The 22,853-nt window shown below is 41.2% G+C and overlaps 1 protein-coding gene across 1 annotated transcript; it reads left to right on the top strand.

The window, feature by feature from the left end:
- Window positions 1-16,160: 16,160 nt before the first annotated feature.
- On the top strand, window positions 16,161-18,910 carry dlx3b (distal-less homeobox 3b). Its single transcript, XM_010794803.1, has 3 exons — window positions 16,161-16,656; window positions 17,390-17,574; window positions 18,034-18,910. The coding sequence occupies exons 1-3, from the start codon at window positions 16,314-16,316 to the stop codon at window positions 18,346-18,348; spliced, it is 843 nt and encodes a 280-aa protein (XP_010793105.1). The 5' UTR covers window positions 16,161-16,313; the 3' UTR covers window positions 18,349-18,910.
- Window positions 18,911-22,853: the final 3,943 nt, after the last annotated feature.

Raw genomic sequence — 22,853 nt, 5'->3', positions numbered from 1 at the left:
CCATGTTTTGGTCCGAGTCTCTCAGGAACCCCCTGGTGTCGAGAGACCAGCTGTAACTCCCTCTCCTCCCTGTTTGCTTGTATCTTCACAGCAATGTGCGATCCTTCATCGTGGCTGCTTTATTGGCTGACTCCGGGCTTACATCTGGCACCGCTGACCTCCTCTAATTGATGAGCCGAGCTCCCACTCTGCAGCTCCTCTCGCTGCATGAGTTTCTCTCACCCAGAGGTAATCTCTCCCCTGTTACCGGGTGAAATAATGCTCCACGGGGAATGAAGTTCACTGCACACATTCCAGTGCAAAAAACGTCCCGTGTGCAACAAGAAACACTGACTCAGTTAAGAGGTGTGGGCTGCACAAATTGGTTTAAAAAACGAATTGCAATTATATTAATGAATATCCCTCATGATATTGGAGGGGTTGCTCATTTTTTTATGTTAATTCTCATTATTTGTAACATTTTGAATTTCATTCAACAAATATTTAGCCTTAAACAAATAAGCGTTTTGCGATTTGAATATTGCAATTTCTATAACAAATGTAATTAAGTGTACAACCTTACTCTAAACTACATTTTGTTTAGGTGTTCACAGGAATGTGTTTGGTGCTTAACACCACATCAATCTTGATCGATAGATAAGTTCAATGATCAAAGATTTAATATCATCGATGCAAAGAGAAAGGTAGACATATCTTCTTTCACATATGCATTTATATTGGAATTTCCAATTAAGTGTCACCCTAACCCTGACAATTTAATGTCACTTCTAAACCACATGCAACTTCCCTTTGTCTAACAGAAAACAAGAAGTATACTGTACATGTTCAATGATCAAAGATTCGATATCAACAGTATAAAGGGAACACATGTATGCATGAAATTAAAACCCTTCGGCGCTTCAGTGTCACCCTAAAACTAACCCCTGAAATATAACGACACTTCTAAGACGCATGCAACTTCTCCTTTGATACCAGGAAACAAGAAGTATGTAGATAGCAAAAGAGGAAACACACGGTGTATTCTACAGATTGTAACCTCGAAATCTATGGAGGTCACATCAGCGTCTGTGACTTTAGAATCCCTGGCTTTTACAGTTAAACATGATTTTAGAGTTAATCCAGGCTTAAACTTTGTGGAGTTTTTCTGAATTTTATCTAGCAGGTAACACACTTTTCTCAGCCCAAAGGTGAGCGCACAACATGCCGGTGTATACAGTGTCAACATCCTGTGGTTGCCTTATCAGGGCATCCATCTGGAACACACTGACGCAGAGCAGATCCATGCGGTCCAGACACAGCTTCACCACTCTGACTCGACACCCAGCAAACATCCTGAGAGAGATATTAGCAGACAGAAATTTAAAGCAAACAACAACATACAAGAAATCTGACCTCTGGTTGTTTTACTCTATGTGATACATTCCTTTGGGACTGGAGAGCACCTGATATTTCACCCCTCTGGGACCCTTTTGACATGTGAAAAGTGTCACTCTGGAAAAGTGACAGCTGATACTGAAACTACGCTCTTCTTTACAGGCAGGAAACAAACACACTGTTGTTTAAGGTCTGCAGCCAATTGTTAATCCCTATTGGCAGTAGACTTTCCACAATTTAAAACTCAAAATCTACTAAAAGCTGATACCTTTCTCACACAACAGCTCATGTTCAGTCCCTTCTGTGTTACAGTAGAGGGAAAAAACGTCCTGCCTTGACATTTGTATTCCCCAGACCCAGATGTAAGCCTACACCAGCCTCTGTGAACCGTGAGGACAAAGACCCCAATGCAGTTGCTGCTGCCCCCAGAGTCCTCTGCTCGACAGTCTGAACCCACACAGCACACATGGAATGTAATTTGCAATTTATCTGCTAGTTTCCTGTTTTTCCCCCCCTTCCAAACCCTCCCAGAAAAAAAGGAATTCCCTACTTATTCCTCTTCCTATGTTTTTCTTACTGCCTCATAATGTCCACCTAATTGAGGAGGTTAAGCTTACATACTTATAACATCTTCCCGCTCAACTTTACTGCTACTTTATGGTTTTGACGTATATCCCGAATGGCTCCACAGAGTCCTCTCAAGGCGTCCTTTGAATCGGCGCTGAGGGCTGATGGGACGGGCGGGGGAGTTGCTATGTGGAGCTCCTGATGTGAATGTGTGATAACAGAAATGGACTGTACAGAACAGCAAATGCATCAGTATGCTCCATAATGGTCCCATTAGTCTTATCTCTGTATCTACTCAATAGGCTTTGTGTAAAGTCCTTAAAGGGGCCATATTGTGCTCATTGTCAGGTTCATATTTGTATTTTCGTCCTCTACTGTGACATGTCTCCAAGCTTTAATGTTCAAAAAGCTCTTTATTTTTCTCACACTGCCTGTGTTGCAGCACCTCTTTTCACCCTCTGTCTGAAACCAGAAAAGAGTCTGCTCTGATTGGTTAGCTGGCCGGCTCTGTTGGGATTGGTCAACTTAGAGATGTCCCGACCCTTAGCCTATCACGTGCAACTAAGCACTAGCCAATAGAATCACAAGTGTTACTTAGTTATGTCACTATATCATGGAAGTATTTATATGTACAAAAACCTATAACACACGACAGGAAATGGAAAACCCCCAAAAGCATCATAGGTTCCCTCTAAAAACAGGGTTGGAATAGACTGTAGAGACCAGACAGAGAAACAGAAACAGCCTTCTGAACATAAAAATGCAAAGAATTGTCTCAAAATAACAAAATGTCAGCTTCGTGTTGAATTTCCATGAATATTAATCCACATTACGGGCGAACATAACATACCGAGCAGGACATTGGTTGAATATGAAACACAGCACGCTCTCACCCCGAGTCCTCGCTGCACGGCGACGACAGAGACGGCCGTTGCCATGGAGAAGGGAGTTGCTATGAAGCCAGTATGTTGTAGCGTCTGCAGGAGAAGACAGTGCGCTCTGTTTAAAGTCCAGCCAGGACTCTAACTGGGCTCAGGTGACCTTTCACAGGAATAAAACATGATCATCTCGCCCCTGTCCATTAAACCAGTCATTTACAAAAGAAACAAACACACATTTATGCAGATGTTTGCCACACATGTGCACAGCTACACAAATAATATAACAATGTAAGCTTTCTGTCCCACTGTTGATACGAGTGTTAACATTCATTAACTGGCTGCTCCTACTCAAATGCAGAACATCAAGTGAACTTTAGGAGACAAAACACAAAGAAATACACATTTTGATGCTGTAAATGTAACTGGCACAAATAAAATCTAATTTTAGAGGAAACTATAAATGATACATGAGCAAAATCTAATAATATGTCATTTTGTTTCTTAAACCAAGCTTTTGCATGAATAATCAGTCAGTTCTCAGCCTCTGGTTCTACGGAAAGAAGAGGCTTTGAGCATTGTATAAATACAAGACTGTCCAAAGTGAAGGGACACTCGTATACACCATATCTTTGCTAACAAATGTCCACACAACAACTGATGCCAGCTTATCTAACACTCCGTTTTAGTATGAAAGGAGGGGTGATACATGCTAAAACAAAAATGTGTTATTTCAATCATTATTCAAAATACCACATTGTATCAAGTTTGTATTTCATGAGTTACAAAAGCATGTTTTAAACAAATCTTGGAATTCAACTTGATGAAATACAGAAGGGAATTGCCATTTCCACAGCCTCTTTATATCTATTATGGGACAACTGGTCTGATGTTACATGATACCTCTTGATACAGTGTCTGTGTGTGAACATTGTGTTTTATGACTTCTCTAGGTCCCTGTTAAATGTTCATTCATTCTCTGATGTGTGACTATAGTTCACATTTGTTCATTTGAGTGCGGGGGCTGCTTGTCATCATCCACATGTGCGTGCTCTTTGAATGTTTGGTGAATGTGTGGCAGGAAGGAAATGCAGCAGGGGTTTGGGACCGACACATGGTCTCGCTGTTCCTCCGCTCTCCAGTTCGTGCTAAGTGTAGGAATGTATAGCCTGAGGAGAGAGGCGTGGCTCGAACCCTCTCCCACTGTCCACTGGCACCTGTTTTTCAGCTTAGCTTTCAGGCAGACAGATAGAGCGATGGGAGACAGCGGGGCATATTAGCTGTGTTATGGAAACAAAACAGCTGTCACACAAACCCATGTTGTCCCACCATAACAATGAACCCACCAGTCTGTCTTTATTTCTGTTAAAGAAATAGTTTGACATTGGGAATAAGCTTATTTGCTTTCTCGCCGAGAGTTAGATGGACGTGTGAGACCCATGTAGACGTATGTGTTGGATTGGTTAGCATAAATACTGGAAACCTGGCTCTGTCTAAGGTAAGAAAACACAACTATAAGTACCTGTTAAGCTCACAAACTAACATGAAAACATATGTTATGAGGCGTTATGTGCCGGACTATTCCTTGGCCATTGCGGGTAAAACGCCAGTCTTCCCATTCATTTCAATGTGGATAGTGCTTTTTGGCTGCGGTGCTAGGGCCCAATGGGGATTGGCGGGCACAGAAACACTAACAGTTGAAAGCATTGCGTAACCCAACATCATGATGCAGTGGCTACATAACTGGAGAACGGATAGGAGTGGATCATTTTGTGCACCCAGTTCAGACTTAGTCCATGTTGCAGAATAGAGGATAGGAAATGGAGAAAAAGGTCGGGTTTTTGGTTTAAGTTCTACTTATTCTTTTCTTTTGTTGTTATGACTGCTTTCAGCTAAATGATCGCCCCCATCTAGACCACCAGGCTTTATGCTAAACTAGGCCAACTGGCTGCTGGCTGTGGTTTACCATACAGACAGTAAAGTATAATACATCTTCTATACAACACTCAACATGGAGCAAAAAAGACAAACGGTTGGACTATTCCTTCACGAAGTTGTTTGGCTTGAACCAACTAGTGTCAGTTCAATGACATGTTTCTTGGGGGGGGGGGGGGTAATATAATTTCTACAACTTGATAGAAATGCACTTAGAGCTGAGGAGTTCAATCCCAAACCTTTCTGGTGCTTTCAGCTAATGTTGCATTAACAAAAGGTGGGAATGCGAGATATAAAGTTAATGATTTATTAAAAGTGTAAAATAAAAACACTTGCTGTACAATGGGGCACTCTGATTCATGTTTAATCATTAAGAAGGGAGTCACCGCGCAGAGCATTCCTATCACTGCCCTTGGAGACACTTTTGTTCAAAATGAACAATTCTGTGCGGAGGAGTCATAGGTAAAGAAAGAAATGTTTGAGGGGAGGCTGGGTTTTATCTGGCTCGGAGCCCAAAAGACTGATAATCTTGGGCATGAGCTCTCAGTCTGAAAGATTGAAAAGGAATAAGCTGCACAGAAGTGCCTTAAACTTTACATCTATTATTCATCCAGTGCGGCTTTTAGAGAGAAAGGACGAGATCTTTCAGGGAGAGGGTGAGTGAGCTATCTCTCTGGGGAATCACACCGGCATGACCTTTAGACAGAACTCAATCATAACAAGAGTGTGTTTTCCCCTCAGACCACACTAGTTACTGGCTGTCGCAAGTGCTCCAAAAGGTCAGGAGAGCATTTCACCTTAGTCCAGATTTACCCTTCCTCCCATGGGACACATTAACTCAGAACGTGATACTCAACAAGCCTGTGAAGTCCACACTATCACTTCTCTGCTATGTTTACCAAAGGAGGAGTTATCTGTCTCTGGGACCTAAACAATCCCCTCTTTCAGAAAAGTGCTCCATTATCTTTATAGTTAGACAGCAGAAAAAACACACACATGTGGACGCACTTTAACACGGCACACTTATCTCCAGAGACGAAATAGCATGAAAGGACGGAGAATATCGCCTTACAATTGTCCCTGAAAGTCACATTTGACAAACTTGATAATTATATTCCAATCTACTTTAACTTAATCCAATTATTAACAGCCTTGCTATTCTTCACCCTGGATAATAGGTGAATATATAGGGCAGTAAATCTGATGCATGGTGCTGGGACCAGGCCCTAATGTAATATGGTGGACAGCCCATTGAATAATGACACAATCTGCAGGGTAACTGCAGTAAATCTGACCAGCAAACACAACGCGAGGTCACTCCCACATCTCTCGTCCTCCCTCCTGTGGTAAAGTGAGTTGCTATGATTTACAATGCTCCTTATAAAGCCTGCTTCCTGTCTGCGCAGTGTATAGACACTGACCCCATGCAAACTTCGCTGTTCATCCCTTAGACCTCCTGTAAACACTACGAGGATTTATTTTCCTGTCGCCTTTTGATCGGCTGTGGATCTGTAACCACATGGTGCCATTTTGTTTATGACTCGGCATGACTTGCAAATGAACATAAAAGGATGGATTTATATTGAAGACATGTGTGTTGTTGTTTTTTAAAAAGGCAAACCTGTGATCCACGTCCTTTTTTGTTTGTTGTGAGGTTCCCAGATGGTTTGGATTTGTGGTGAAACTGCTGTAAGTAATGAAGTAATGAAATTGTCAATTTAAAAAAGCCTGTGTTTTCTGATGAAAAGTACGAGACGGCCAATTTGAATACTGTTTGCTGTACAATAAATCACATTAGAAATACTTCTGTTTTGGTAGAATTGATGAAATGCCTTTGAAAAGTAGCAGCTTTCTTCCTTGTTGTGTCTTGCATGCAGTGTGTGTGTTCAGCCTCCTCTCGAGCCAGCGTGTGAATCCACTCGCTGTGTGAATGCAAAGCCGAGCCCTTTGTTTCCTACGACAAGTGGAGCTGTACTCCACGGACCTGCACATTTTCCTCTCAATTGAATGGCCCGCTCAGATCATTAAATGTCCATTCATTAGCAGCGGGGGGGGAGACACTGGCAGGGACTCGGCAGTAAGGCAAACACAGAGGGGCCGGTCAAGGAGGGGCTGTCCCTCACACCGCGACACTGTGGGTGGCAACCTTCGAATACAGCACCTGAGACCACCGTTGTAAAGATGGAGAAGTGCTCAAAGGTAGCTAAGATGCTCGTAAGCATACACAATCCATGCTTTCATGGCATTAACAGTTTTTCTGTAAATGACTGAACTTTAATAATATACCACTTCTTACTGTATTTACTGAATTTAAGATATTTCAACGACTACTTTTCAGAGGCTTTTTCGCCAGTTATCTTTTAGGCTATTTAAGGAGAACTTTGTATCTCTATATCCATTACTTTAAGCTAACAATTTCAACATCCTTATCAAGAAAACTCAAATGACCCTCTTTATACATGGGGCTTTCTATACTGTAAAATGTTGGTATAATGTTTAATCTTAGATTTTTTTTTTTTACTTCTCTTGATAATGCTGTGACTATTTTTATCTATTAACTGTTCCAACTAACCTTTCCCATCACTCCATTAATTTATCGTAACTATTTTAGCTGTTTGTCCATTACTTTTAGCTAACTTTAGCTATTTCAACTGTAAATCTATCTTGTGTCTATTTTTTGTTGCCTCTACTGTGACATGTCTCCATGCTTTAATGTTCAAAAAGGTCTTTATTTTTCTCTGTCTATGCTGCAGCACCTCTTTTCACCCTCTGTCTGAAACCAGAGCCCAGTCTGCTCTGATTGGTTAGCTGGCCGGCTCTGTTGTGATTGGTCAACCGCTTAGAAATGTCCCACCCTTTAGCCTATCACGTACAATGCATTCATACAAGCCAATAGAAGCACAAGTGTTACAAAGTGATGTCACTATGTTACATAAGTAAACAAAGGAGTCCAATGGAGGCGTTTCAGGCAGTAAGTATTTTAACCACTTATTCATTTAGCTAACTGTGTACATTTCTGTTGGCTTTCTTATACTCTTCATGAAATCTCAACATCTGGTGAACTGTTGTTCTCATAGCTGACTCAATATGAGTTTTTTTTATTGAAACAGTAAGCTACTCCACAATCTGTCCACGTTCTCCACAAAGGAAACTGCAGCAGTACCCCTTTGGGTACAAGTAATCCTGGCTGGAAATGACTGCTCAGGGCCGGGCAGTGGCTGCTGCATTACCTTGTTTCCTGGACTACACATCATGTCATCATCACTTCCCCGAGGACAACTGATCCAGAAGCAACAACTGTACTGAAGACAAGGCAGAGGAGGTTGGAGGGAGGGGCCTTCACGTCCCAGGGCCAAATGTTTAAAAGGAAACTTACTCATGGTCAGATGTATGAGAGTGGCTGAAGACGCACTTTGTTTCAACCTGACTTAACCCTGACTAACTCACTTTGCCACATTTGATTTAAGGGCTTTATGACTAGAAGTTTATAAGGTGCAGATGAGAAAGCATGTCGGAGTTTTTCTGTGTAAGCTGAGGAGGAAAAGGGGGCAGAACGGGAACTCCCAAAATCTGCCGTGCTCAGGCATGCCTAGATAAATGACGGCTTTCTACGCTGTGTTAACAAGCCCACCGAATAACTAGGTGGATGTCTTACACAAGACTTTTCTGTGATTTTCCAAGTTACAAAATATTTCCAGTAAAAGGTATTTGAGTAGGCCAACATTTGTTCTGGGAATTTAAATTTTGTTTACAAGAAACTCCATACGCAAAGGGGTTGCTTTCTCATTCAGATGTGTGGTGGCAGTTTATCTTTTACATGAAGTATGAAAAAGTGGCACGATAAAATGAATACAAATAAAAAAACCTCTTCATACAGCGATCTTGAACAGGCTTTCTACAGTCAGCTTTCTATAGTGTACACTTAATCCTACTCTTTGATCAAGTGTATCAAACACTTCTCTCAACCCCTACTATGACCCTCCTGACAACACTTTAATGAGGCTAAATTGTTAGCCTTCATAGAAAGCAAAGTGGAGTTTAAACTTTGCTAGAAACCTGGGGGATGAAAACTGGTGTCATCCTGCCTGCAGATTAAGTGGAGATAATCAGCAGATAGAAGGCAGCAGTTTAATCTAGTCCTCAATGCGTTTCAGTCTGAGCCAAAACAAACATGCTTGGATCAGGGTGGAGCTTCCTGTGAGAAACCTGGGAGAGGGCATCCCAACCCAGAAGACTCAAGGAGAGAGTAGCTGTAACCAAGGCTACATATTCACTAGATAAGCACCAGCGAAAAAGAGATGGTCACAAAAGGGTGAAGGGTCAAGATAAACCGTGGGACAACAGGGTCTTAGAGTCTTGTGAGAAATTTGCAAATATTGTATTGCCATTGGGAAAAGATGTTTGGGAATGTTCCTGCAGCAGCTGGCTTTAACATTGAAACAGATACAAATATATTCTCACTCCAATAAGCGTAGTATTGCCTGGAGCATTCCCCTGGCCGGCAGCCCACTCAGAGAGCGGCCTCAGTGAATACGTAAGTTTGAGTGGAGGCCGAACAAAGAGGCCGTAATCAAAGAAGTCCCCCTCCTTTTGATCACTACCCTGCACAGCTGTTTCTACAGGCTGCTCTCACTCATCCACTCTGGGCCAAGTGGAGCCGGAGAATAGATGCATTCTTGTGGATGAGGCAGGGGTTGCCAGGACGGGACACTTGTGCGGATGCCTGTGTGCAGCGGCTGGTGTTTGTGCCAGCTGAGGGGAAAAAGTAGATCCGAGTGAGGAGTATGGGATGGCAGCTGAAAAAGAGTCACATCAAGGGAGGAAAATATGTCTTACAACTCCGATATATTCAAAGGGACATACAAGAAGGGAATTTTTAACAAGGGATGCATCAGCTGTTTCTATGTTTGTAAAAGAGCAGACACTCCCGGTTATGGGCTGTTAGGCGGCCATTGTTCCCCTCACTGTGTCTGGCTCTGCTCACGGCCGTGTTGGACCGGACCTCTCAATTAGCGCAGTGCACTGTTGCAAAAGCTGATTGACATGGAATGCAGAGCGGGGAAAAGGCCTGTTGTCTCCCTGCGGGGGGGGGGGGTTGTTTACATCCTGCTTTCAAACACACAGACTGAACACTTGTTAGAGTATGTGGCCACAGTGGGAGGTCGTACAATAACTTACACAGTATAAAAATATCCATTTCTGATGTGATTTGATGATTTAACTATATCAATTGATTTACCATTAGCATACGCTTAGCTTTGAGCTAACTTTTTCAACTGTCATCCATAATTTTTAGCATTTTAACAATTAACATTTACAGTGATTTCAACCATTTATACATCACTTGTAGCATGGGGGTAATAGGGTCTTTTTGAAAAAGATATTTACCAAATTAAATATTTGTACTGCATAACAAATGTATGTTTCAAATGCCATTTAGCTCCTGTGTTCATACGTGTAAAGTCAATAAAGCTTTTTAAATGTTTGCTTAAAATGTTAGGACACAGGTTTCAAGTACAATAACAAATGTATGCTATAGGCGATGAATTAGGTGGGTGAACATAATATCTTTAAAAGGTCTCAATGTTGAGCTGGGGAACATTTGACCCTGGTACTAGGTTTGCACAATACATAGGACATCATGATCATTTTGTCATGACACAAATGCACAATGATACAGTAGCAGGTTCCTAGTTAAGGAAGTGCGCTAACTGAGCGTGACTGCAGAGACACAAGAGTCATTACTGCTCCATTAAAGCAGCGGATGGCCAATAGCAGTGATGCGTTCAGCTCACAGTAGAGCCAGAGTGGGTGGAAGCAGCTCTGCAGGGAGGCATTTAGCTTCAGAAGGTGTTTTGGATTTGTGTTTGTGCGTGTGTGTGTGTATGTTCGAGGAAAGGGCATGACCTTTAACATCTGGACACATGTGTCTTCTATTAGCTTTTTGCCTCCTAGCTGGGGACCCTTGGGAACACATTACGAAGGCCTTATCTGGGCTCTTTTAGGGAACAACACACACACACACACACACACACACACACACACACACACACACACACACACACACACACACACACACACACACACACACACACACACACACACACACACATTAAATGTAGCCGAGCCAAGTTACATCACCGCTGGGAGGCTGTAACGATCATTTGTTCCAGAGAAATCCCAGATCGAGTGGAGTATTTTTAGTTCGCGGGATGGGAGCGCTGAGCTGTTTCACTGGAAACCAATTACTGTAGTTTTCTGATGGGTTTGACTCTGTGCCATTATATTGTACATGTCAAGTCAGTGTTAGGATAATGCATTCTGCAGGTCTTGTATTTAATAGATATCTGGAAACATTTGGAGGACAAACTGACAAGAGTTTTCCCTTAGGAGAGAAGCATCAGGTGATTTTCTCCGTCTGGACATTTATACGCAGATGGTCCAACGTCCTTGACTCATGGCCGTTTCTTTTATTATCTCTAATCAGGACTGAGGAAGAAAGGAGAGAGTCAGCAGTTAATATACTTCCAGTTCTCCCACTCATGAGTGCCCTGACCCGACCGCTCAATCCGATCAGCACAAACTAGCCGCCGGCGCTTCATTATCTCAAGGAGCTCCACGCTGCCGCCTTGAAGTTTTGCGGGGGTGTAGGAAGCAACGAGCAGACTTTGTTTTTGTATTATCCCACTCATAATTAAAGTCTAAACATCCTCTGCAGTGTAGGTGTGTAACTGTGTATGATTGTTGAACTTTGTGCACAATACTTCACTGATTGGGGTTGAATGGTAGGGGTTTAAAAGCACACATTGTTTCGACAGAAGTCCTTACAGTGCTAACAGGTAGTGGCTGTACATAGATATGGTTTCCCCCCTGTGGGTCTTGCAAGGGCATGGCATTTTGCATGTTTTTTAAAGCCCAGACATCGACATTTCTACACCATGTCGATACAACTTGCATATCTCTTATGCTTACGGAAGCCCTGAGAGGTGAGTGAGGAAATCAAACTTTTCTAAGTCTAATCCTATAACTTCTTCATTTGTGAAGGTCATTTTTTTGTCATTGTCTGTTGTTGTAATACTGTATTTGGCCAAAAGAAGCTGAAGTGCACCACCCTACAGACGCTATCCAGAACATAATTTGTATTTCATCCATTATTAATCCATTATCATTATGATGGCAATGCATGTGTCCCAGTTTCCTCTTTTGCAGGTACGATTAATACACAGGTTTCCAATTTTCAAGAGTTGTCTCTAGCTCTGTCTGCAGGGTCTGGTAAAAACTGTCTGCTCTCTTTATCTGTTCCCATCCTTTGGCCCCATTTATACACCGCTGTGCATCGAATCACCGCCACCAAGTGGTCAAAACAATACTGCAAGACAGATCTAAAGGAAATTAAAGGCCATTCCAACAATGAAACTAAATTAAATCCTCATTATTGAAGTTATTGGATTTGCTTTATCCAAATGTTTTTATTATATGTCGTGACCTTAATATGTTCTATGAATGCGTCACTAGCATATGGTAATCGCCCTCTTTCTTACTGGACTTTACAGACCTTTTCGGGACTTGCTCTAAACTCAACAACTGCTCCCCTAAGAGTACTCCTATTCCATCCCCCAAGATACATACAAATGTGTGATCGTTTTTTGACATGACCTTCTTCCAGCTAGAAATGTAATTCTATTCAGCTCTAATCTGCTGTTTAGGCAATCATGATTTATTTCCAAACCCTTTAATTCACCTGTTCTGAAATCGCAGGAGATTAACAACTAGCCTATATAGACCAGAGTTAGAAAATGGATCGCCAGATATTTTTGCTCTAACTTCCTTCAGGGTTTCCATACCTCAGAAAACAAAGCATTCAACATTTGTCTCGAGGCCTTCATAACACTGCGTATACAGTCTGAGGGGAAACCAATACAAAGTGGAATGCTGAAGTCGGCATCTCAAAATTGTGAAAACAAAAGAAGAGCTGCAAGGACAACTACAGAGAGAGGTACGTCTTGTACTTGAAATGAAAACCTTTTGATAACTACAACCACGTTCATCCTATCAAGGTCCTGAGAAAACGGCTAGACTGGTAGGTCTCTCATGTCTGAGGGTCACTACCATTACTGTTGCTCTTTTGGGACTAAAGAGGCTCCATTAATCACACTGATGACTCTCAGGATGATTTGAGAAGTTAATAAATGTGAATAAAATTACTTCTCGGAGGGGGAAAAGGCTTCATTTGTAATGTACAGTACAAAAGGTAGATTTTTTTCCATCAACAGCGATCAGACCAAACCCTGGTTAGCCGGTAATTGCCTGAGTTTCTCTGGGCAAGGTCGGAGTCTTTTGTCCTTTGTTGGACCCGAGCCAGCTGTTCTACTTCTGCTGATTTGAAAAGTACAAAACCCTGAAGCTGTCTCATGTTACCGTGCTATGAGCGTTTGATTGGTTGGCTCACTGAGGTCTGTAGAGCTCATCTGACTGTGCAGGATAGATTGTCATTACTCTCTGACGGATACAAATGATTTGTGTACACAGATTTATACCTTACAAAGGAGCAACTACACTAGACTATAAAACACTGAGTTTACAGCTTAATGCTAACAGGTTGCAACTGAGGATTCTTTCACTGTCTGGTGTCTGGGAAGATATCTGCGGATCATATACAAACAGCAAGTTAGCAGAGTAGGGAAATAGTCCCTGCAATTTCATGCTTTTAAGGGGTTTAACTTGATGGCAAAAACTGCAACTATAATGTCTTATATTTAGCCTATTTTAGAGTTGATCTGTAGAAAAAAGAGGAGAAGTCTATAAAGGGAGACTATTACATCTAATATTAAAAACTACCAGTGATGGGAAGTTTGAACTTTTTAAATGTAATAGGTTACAGTTGACATGTTAAAGTGTAATAGGTAGGGTTAGTATTTTAATGACTTACTTAAAAGTTATACAACTTCACATTTAGTTACTTTTCTAACAAATGTTTGAAACAGAATCAAACATTTGGTTCTATATTGGCAGGGTGTGTGTGCTTCTGTCTTTTAATAGTGACACCACCACATGAAATCTAAGACACATGCGCCATCTAGTGGAGGTTTTATGATACTACAACATCATGACCATTTCTCAATAAAAAAGCACCCAAATAGGACTGGACTGAAGTTACTTTGGTTTATTTTGTGACTTTCTAGATTTAGTTTTAACATGTACAAGTACTTTGATATATTACATGTTTATGTTCTAATACACATGTTTACATAAGTGGATGAAGTACTCCAATATTTCACAACAGTTTAAAATTACGTGAATAAACAAGTTTACATTTTGAGTGTGTGTTGTTTTAGCTCATTTATTTATCAACTCACTTCACCATTCTTCCATTGCTGTTTTGCAATGTCTGCCAAAAAAAGAACGACTTGAGACATGCACAGTCTCTGTCAGACATGCTTAAATATGTTGTTAGGGCTTCAGGCATTTGGCAAACATAGTTTTAGAAAAAAACACTTATGGATGAACATGTTAAAAAGCTGGTTTGAATAACATGTAACATTTAATAAATGGTTTACTTGAGCCGTAATGTAATAATATGTGGTTGATTGTAAGACTAATTCCTGCAGGAATCTTCAAGTGCCAACTCCACAACAAATGGCTCAAAAAGTATTATATGCTAGAAGTTGTCTTGGTCTTTATGGATTAGCCTTTCAAACTTTAAAATGAAATGTGTTTTTCATCTGATAAAACAGAAAGGTCAGAAAAGGGCTAACTCACCTAAAGTCCTGGTTATGTGTTGATACATTTACAACTTTGTAAATTGGCGGCCTCTAAAGGCAACAGAGGGAACTACACCATATTCAGATATCACGTGACTCAAGGGGAAGTTTATAATACTGAATACTAACAATGCAAGAGATGCACACAGTTTAATCCATTGAAATGTAATTGACAAATATGTATATTAATGTAGGTAATATGTTAAAACCTTTACTTAATTCAAAAAATATATTTTACGTTTCCTTTTATTGATTTTATAAATACAGATGTTGGTATAATAGGTTTGCAATCATCTGGTGGCTATAGTTACTTTAAAGACAAGTGGCTCATTTGTTATTCATTCTTCCATTTGGTTTGGGAGAACTGTTCCTTTATCTCTTCATGCCAGCACTACTGAAACGTACCAAAAGAGGGCATCAGTTCATCAGACATGAAGGGCTACAGGAGAAAGGCATGATATATGATGATATATTTTAAAGTGTTCTATTTAAGTTAATTATCATTACTCTCATAAGTGTAATTTAAAAACATAATATTGAGGGGAGGCAGTAGCCAGCAACACACAGATTGTAGATCAATTTGTGTGAAGCTGCATTTATCTGTTATGTGCAATACACACATAATTTCTCTAGATGTTATCGGTGTCTGTTACTGACTCTTGTTTTAATACCTTTATATGTTCACCTACTTGTATAATGTTGCTAATGTTTTAACATGGATGTGTACTTGTTTTTATGTTTAAACTTGTTATGCCTCTAATGTTAGTCAACCCAATTGTTTTAATATATGTTTTCCTTTTATCTGCCTTGTACATTTCCCTGCTGTGAGACAAATAAAGGATTTCTGATTAAGCATACAGCAGGGGGCGCTGTGCACCGTGTTTTCAGTTGATAGCAAAAGCACTGCAGGAAAAAGAAAGAAAGAAGTGAAACACTGTTTTAATTACAAGCTTAACCTTTTTTCCCAAGCTAAAACGATCCTTAGAAATCAACAACATGAAACTCAATAGTGCAACGATTTCACCTTCAATATCGCGTGCTGTTCAGAGGTGCATTGTCATGTTCTAACAGTGTATTTCTGAATTTGCATTTTCACACACAACACGTACAGTGCGGAGGAATTCACCCGAGGGCTCCGTGAGATGAGCGACTCCTTTACCTATCTCTCCCATCTCTTTCACGTACAGTTCACTGTCCGCCAACTCCTTTGAATGACAATACGAGTTTGTGGGAGTCTGGCTGGCAGCTTTTCAATGGGTTGAATAAAGTGTGATCTCTAGGCACTGTTAAGAAAACATTGCATAAAACATTAAGGAGACGGTCTGGCTGCGGGATTAAAGCTTTAGAGAGGCTAATATGTTGCCAGCCTGTAGCATGATTGTGAGAACTAATGGACATGTTGCGTTTCTCACAGACAGTCCCTGAAGGCCTAACATGTTCAACCAGTGAACAGGTAAATGCAAATGTAAAGAGAAAAAAAAAAAACTAGGTATGCGTGCATGCATGCGCTCTTGGCTGAAGGCTTGGTTTTACCACGACTTCGCCCGGAGCACAAGAGAAGAGAAAGGGGGGGTGGGGGGTCTAGTGGAGCCAATGGGAAGGCAGCTTCCAGCTCAGCTCTCTATAACTCTGTGTCACAGCAGAGGAGCGATGCCACAACTAAGTTACTTCAGCAGGGAGGGTTTCACTGGACTATCAGCTCTCTAAAGCCAATTCTTTATTGCGTTTTTTTTTGCTTTACGCACAAACAAAAATCCCCGAGTGGACTTTCTTTTCTCTTGGAGGGGCTGCTTTCAACATGAGCGCCGGACAGACGTATGAGAAGAAGATTGCGAGTATTTTGACCGATCTACCCGGATCTATGAGCTGCCACCCGAGCTCCAAGGACTCTCCTACTCTCCCTGAGTCTTCGGTGACGGACATGGGCTACTACAGCGGACAGACGGCGCCCAGCCACCACGAATACTATCAGAGCCAAGCGTACGGACAGCAAATGAACTCTTACCACCATCAGTTTAACCTGAACGGAATGGGAGCTGCTGGAGCGTACGCGACCAAATCTGAATACCCCTACACAAACAGCTACAGACAGTTCGGACATTACAACAGAGATCACCTGCAGGCATCACCTCCTTGCTCAGGTAAATATTGAGACATGCTTTATCTGTTTTAATGAGATGGTGTCTGCCTCCAAAGTGCGTACTGTAATCTGCTCTGTCACTTGTTGGTATGAGAAAGCCTTTCTAAAGAGCCCTGAATGCCTCTGAAACAACACTGAAAAAACTTTTTTTGTATCTTTATGTATTTATCTATTATCAATTAAAAATGTCCCTTTAGTTCTGAAAAATATGTATAGCAAAGTAGAGATATTAAAAATGCAGTTCTGCTTCAAGTCAACATTTTATTTGCCTTTCATGTCCCCATCAATTCTACATCTCAAGGCCCATGACATATTCACTTGGCACATATCCTTAATTTATTATCTTTTGCAGGTACACAACTAACATTTGTTTAGTCAAGCTTATGTTAATGTCGTGTGCCTGTGAATGAGCCACCCAATAACATCACTGCAATAAAACAATGATGGTTTGAATAAAGCTAATTATATTCACTCCTTCAGTTGTATTACCAATTGCTTGACAAATTGAAATTTGTCATAATACAATTATCTTGTCTGATTTAAGTTTGGATTTTTGTCCTGTGGCACTTATAAGTTGCCATACATATATCATTTTTGACACAATATTTCAAAAAGTATCTTGTAAACATTTTTGCCGTTATGGTTTTGCTTTTACTTTGTTATGCTTAGAGTTTTACACTTTATGTCTGTTTTGATGGTTTATTTAAATCAACATATTCTTCTGCAATTTCTAGTAAAAGAAGAGCCAGAGCCCGAGGTCCGCATGGTGAATGGAAAACCGAAAAAGATCCGCAAGCCGAGGACGATCTACTCCAGCTACCAGCTCGCGGCTCTGCAGAGGCGCTTCCAGAAGGCGCAGTACCTCGCGCTGCCCGAGCGCGCGGAGCTGGCGGCGCAGCTCGGCCTTACTCAGACTCAGGTAAGCAGAAACACCTGATATTTTCTAATTCACCAATACTCGTTATACATGCGAGTTATGGCTTCCCAAATATGGCTAACAATTTGTTCTCTAATTAGCCATCGCTGCGTAATTACGCACAGAATACAGAGCTTAATACTTTATGGATAGAAATGAAATGAAATAGCTGAATGTTCTCTACAAAACTATTATTTAAATGTATGGTAGGCTACCATATATTTTAAAAACCTATGATTATACTTATTTTACATAACATTGTACACTTCAATACCGTATAATAAATGCCTATGGTAGTAATTCGGGGTTAGTTATTTTACCCAAGGACATTTTGACATGCTGGGATCGAACTTCTGACCAAATTATTGGTCTATTTTACCCCGTACACCTGCATTTTAAACCCCTTTTTCATTTAAATGTCCAGTTGCATTATAATTAATGTTCCCCCTCTTACTTTCGCAGGTCAAGATCTGGTTCCAGAACAGGAGATCCAAGTTCAAGAAGCTGTACAAGAACGGTGAGGTTCCCCTGGACCACAGTCCCGACGCCAGCGACTCCATGGCCTGCAACTCCCCTCAGTCCCCCGCAGTGTGGGACAACAGCACCCCCCAGAGCACCCCGATCAGCAGACCTCAGGTCCAGCCGCCGACGCACAGCTCGTCTCCGCCATACCTGGAGGATTATAACAACCACTGGTACCAGCAGGGATCCCACCTACAACATCCGGGCACCGTGCACCACCCCGTCCCGCAGCAAAGCGTGGGGGCCGTTTACTAACAAAGACTCAGGAGCACATTTATCTCCTCACACTCTCTCCTAAAGACTCTCTAGAGCGAACTGGACCGGGAGCAGGCCTGAAGAGAAACTGTTTTTGGATGATCAAAAATGTTTCAGAACTGGGTTTACATTCAGAAAGCACATAAGGGATTTCTGATCACTTGTGGTAGCATTTTAACGGACATCTGGCGTGGTTTTTTTAATTATTAAATTATTTATCGCTTCTGTTGTATTTTCTTTCACTCCTTTTGTAAATGAATATGCATTTTTTTTTAAATAATTAGCCTAACCACAAAGCGAATATTGACAAAACCGTGCAGGTGATCCATGCTGCGTTCAAGTCATGTGTGTTTGTAAAGAGCGCGTACAAAGAGAACTCAGGTCATATTTATATGGATTTGTACAAAACGTCGAAGGTTGTAAATATGTGTTTATATGCAGAAACCACTATGATGATATTTGTTTGAAACGGAACGACTGCACTGTGGTGCCTCCATTCTCATGCTCATGTAATTAGTCCACGTGTTGCCTTCTTGTCAATTGAATAAAGATGTTAATTGCACGGTGTGTGTCGAGCCCCTTTATAAACAGATGATTTAAAGATTCAGGACAGATAATCAAATGTCGAGTTATTCTAAACAATGCAAAGAAAGCCAAGAAAATGTGAAGTAATTTCTCCTTTTTAGCAATATATTATTAATATTAAATATATAACTTTGAATTACTTAGTTTAAAAGATGATTGCAATGCAAGAAGGGTTTATTCAGAATGTTGCTTATTATCAAAAACACTTACACACTTTTACAACGTGTATAATAACTATTTAAATTATAATGCAGAAGAACAAATAACATGTTTGTTCCATATGGCAGGAGATTATAGTGGCAGTGTTGAAAGATGTTGTATACATGCCTAGAATTAGGATTTATCCTGATTTAACGATAATTAATTTAAGTTGTTTTACAGAATTAATGCTAAAAACCAAACACTTGCATGAAAAAAAGCGAATCTTGATTATTATTTTTTTATATATAGTATACATTTTATTCTGCAATTGTTGCAGCATGAGAGCTGCGTGCAAAGCGCTGCAGTAGGAGGCGACACACCAGCAGACATGTTGGAGTCACTCTGTTTTATTACACACACACACACACACACACACACACACACACACACACACACACACACACACACACACACACACACACACACACACACACACACACACACACACACACACACACACACACACAGAGAGAGAGAGAGAGAGAGAGAGAGAGAGAGAGGGGGGGGTGCTAAAGGCGGGGGATAAGCAAGACCGTTGCCGAAGGGGATCTCGCTCACACGCACGCAAACAGCAGGATGGATAGAAACGCTGCCAAATATCGACGCTGTAAGAAAACACCACAACCCTCTTTCATTTTCTGAGTGCTTCACCTCAGACAGTAGATCTCATGTTGTTGGATTTGGCAAAGCAGTCATAAAAAGTGATCTGCTGTTAAAGGGGTTTATTTTTTAAATAAAACTGGGGTCAGGGTCAGGGGTCGTTCATGTCATGACTTATTTTGTTTACAATATTTAAAGTGTTTAAAAAACAATAACATTGAAAAGAAGAGGGTTAAACAAAAGGTGCTCCAGGGTGATAAACAGCCTAATTAGATTACATGAGACACCTTGGGAATACACTGATATTAATGAAGTGAGAGGTGTTGGATAAACAGGACAACTACACTTTAATAATGAGACAGTCACAGTCTCTTTAAAACAAATCACAACCGTAATGACAGTAGACAATAACCGCACACAGCCTGCATTATTAAATATGCTGCACTAACAGTTACATGATGGAGAAAACCGCTAATGGCGATCTTATCCACATGGACCACCAAGGCGCCATTACACACCGAGAGAAAATGTGCCCACGGTTTATAGGCCGACCTTTTCTACTGCTTTTAGTAACTACAAAGGTATGTGCTCGTGACTGGAGGTGTTACTGTGTCACTGCAATAAGAGCAATTCAAATGTGGATTTAGACCCACATATATAGCCATCAACGTTTAGAGTGTGACTTGCGTTTTATTTTCCCCCAATAGGATATTTTTGGGTTGACTTTTTAAGGAATAAACATTATGGAAAAAGCCCTATTACTCGAATGATTATCAAATCTTTGTCCAATGAAGTTCGGGATATATTTGTACAAATTAAATGAATTTGCATCTTTTTTGTAGACTTACATGATGAAATAAATCATATGATTAAGATATATATTTAAATGATTAAATAATTAATTTAGGCAAATATTTGGTAATCTTGAGCCTGCCTTGTGCCGTTTTATTTTTATAATTATTTCACATGAGCACATATGACTGAAACACGAAGTAAAATACCAAGCCAAAACACGTTTTAAGGATGTTCAGTTATTGGGAGTTATAACACTCTACAATCCATATTAATTGATATAAACTAATACTTTATTTATACATAATTTATTTTAAGATTAATTCATTTGGACGAAGAATAAAATTCACAATTTTATATTCTTATTTAATTGCATATCTTCGTCCCTTTGACATCTGTGACATATTTATTGTAAAAAGCACTGTACACATTTTCTACCAAACCTCACACACATTCTTTCAACATTTACCAGAAAAGAATTCGCATTCCCCAATGTCCCTGCTTTACTTTGTTCCCCTGAACTCAACACCAGTTGTCTACAGCATCACTCACCATCTCAGTGCACTGTGCTGATTTGACAAAGGCACCATGAGTACTATTGCCTTTTAATATCAATGAAATCTCATCAAGAGTACATGTGACCTCCCCTCGGGGGCCCCTCAGCGTGTGTGGCCCCTGAGCCGAGGTTGTCAGGGGAAACATTTGTGCCGAAGACAAACGTGTGTTCGCTACAGGCTGCACTTGTGTGTGTGGGCTTGTCAGGCGTGTCCATATATGTCATCTCTGAACATTAACAAGTGTAAGTAGCCATCGAGGTGGTGCTGAACTGTTGAACTTGAATGCGATCCTGCGTGGCACAACATCACAGCTCCCTAAATAGAGCCGGGGCCCGGGCCCTTCGTCCTTCTCCCCTGCAACGGTCAACAGAGTGTCGGCACTTGTCTCTGGGGGTGCAGCGATATGGGTTGAGATGGAGGTCGGGGGCTGAAATGCGTCCACAGAAAGACTCGCAGCAGCTGTCCAACACTGAGCCCGAGCCCGGGCCCGGGCCGTGCCTCGGCTGCATTAGGATCACTCACTCTCTCCATTTCCATGTAAACTGGGATGAAATGACGGGAGAATGGCATCCTTGACAGCTGTGGACTCGTGAACCTTTGCTGACCTGAGGCCAGGGCCGGCACTGTGCTGATACTCATCCCATCCTGATAAAACCATCCCCAAAGTTAGGGTTCAGTCACCTTGACCTAAGCTAAAAATGTTGCCTCCAGACATGAGTTTCACAAAAGACATCTGACTTTTTAAACTGTTAAACGAACAGAAGGGCGCTCAGGAAGCACAGACCTTAACCAAGAGTTCCATGAGTGATAAATGATCCACGTATCAAAACCATGACTCAGATATACTCCAACTTTGTATGGGTTTTACGTGGGATCATGCTACAGGCCAGTATTATGTCTGAAATCCTCTTGACAAACAGGCAAACAAACCCAACTGAAAACAGTTCCTCCATGGCTGAGATAATAAACAAAAAGAAGGGCGCTCTGGAAGCCAAGACATCAACCAAGACTTCCATGGGTGAAAAATGATCCGTGTATCCAAACCAAAAAAAAAATCAGGTCAGTATTTTGTTGAAAAACACACAAACAAACCCAACTGAAAGCATGACATCCATTCTGACATTGTAAATAAAAAGAGCTTTCCTCCAATTGTTTGTGTGCGTATCATCTTAAATCTGTGTTTGTGTGCTTGCCTTTCTGCTTGCCAAACTGCACAACCCCCCCCCCCAGAGTGTGTGTGCATCATGCCTCAAACTAAGTTAAGCCTTCCTTCAGATGAAACCAAATCATGCATTCAACCTCTCTAACAGGGGAGCTGCTCACAATTACCCAAGATGTCAGATCACTCGAGTTAATAACAATAATCACCCCTGAGACCTGCTCTGCCATTGGTCGATTCAAAGCAACTGGGAATTAATTACCAGCAATGTTCCCTCTTATTGCTATCCTGGAATTAAAACCCATCAGACACCTCGTATCTGATCACCCCACCGACCGCAGCATTGATACAATCACACTCGCCTTCATCATTACCCTTCACCCATCCCACAGCCTTGTCTATTAAACCAGGAGCCTAGTCACTTTCCCTTCAATCCGCCTGCGTGATAATTGGCCTCCGTTTGAAAGGTCTTACTCTGTCTGTCCAACTCCACAACCCATTATTCTAATCTGGAGATGTGAAATTGCCTATAATTTCCCCTGATGCCCCGTCACTTGCCTCTTCTTCCCCCGGCCCGCTTGTCTAACAAGGCACATAATGATCAGGAATGG

Source organism: Notothenia coriiceps, unplaced genomic scaffold (genome assembly GCF_000735185.1).
Source record: "Notothenia coriiceps isolate Sejong01 unplaced genomic scaffold, NC01 NC01_scaffold00037246, whole genome shotgun sequence".
Lineage (NCBI taxonomy): Eukaryota > Metazoa > Chordata > Actinopteri > Perciformes > Nototheniidae > Notothenia > Notothenia coriiceps.
This window is presented reverse-complemented; position numbering and strand designations above follow the sequence as displayed.

Bases quoted from the DNA above. Each gene is read 5' to 3' on its own strand.
- dlx3b (XM_010794803.1), top strand. From the start codon at position 16,314: ATGAGCGCCGGACAGACGTATGAGAAGAAGATTGCGAGTATTTTGACC. The intron at 16,657-17,389 runs GTAAATATTGAG...TGCAATTTCTAG, and splicing joins GGCATCACCTCCTTGCTCAG to TAAAAGAAGAGCCAGAGCCC. The intron at 17,575-18,033 runs GTAAGCAGAAAC...TTACTTTCGCAG, and splicing joins TCGGCCTTACTCAGACTCAG to GTCAAGATCTGGTTCCAGAA.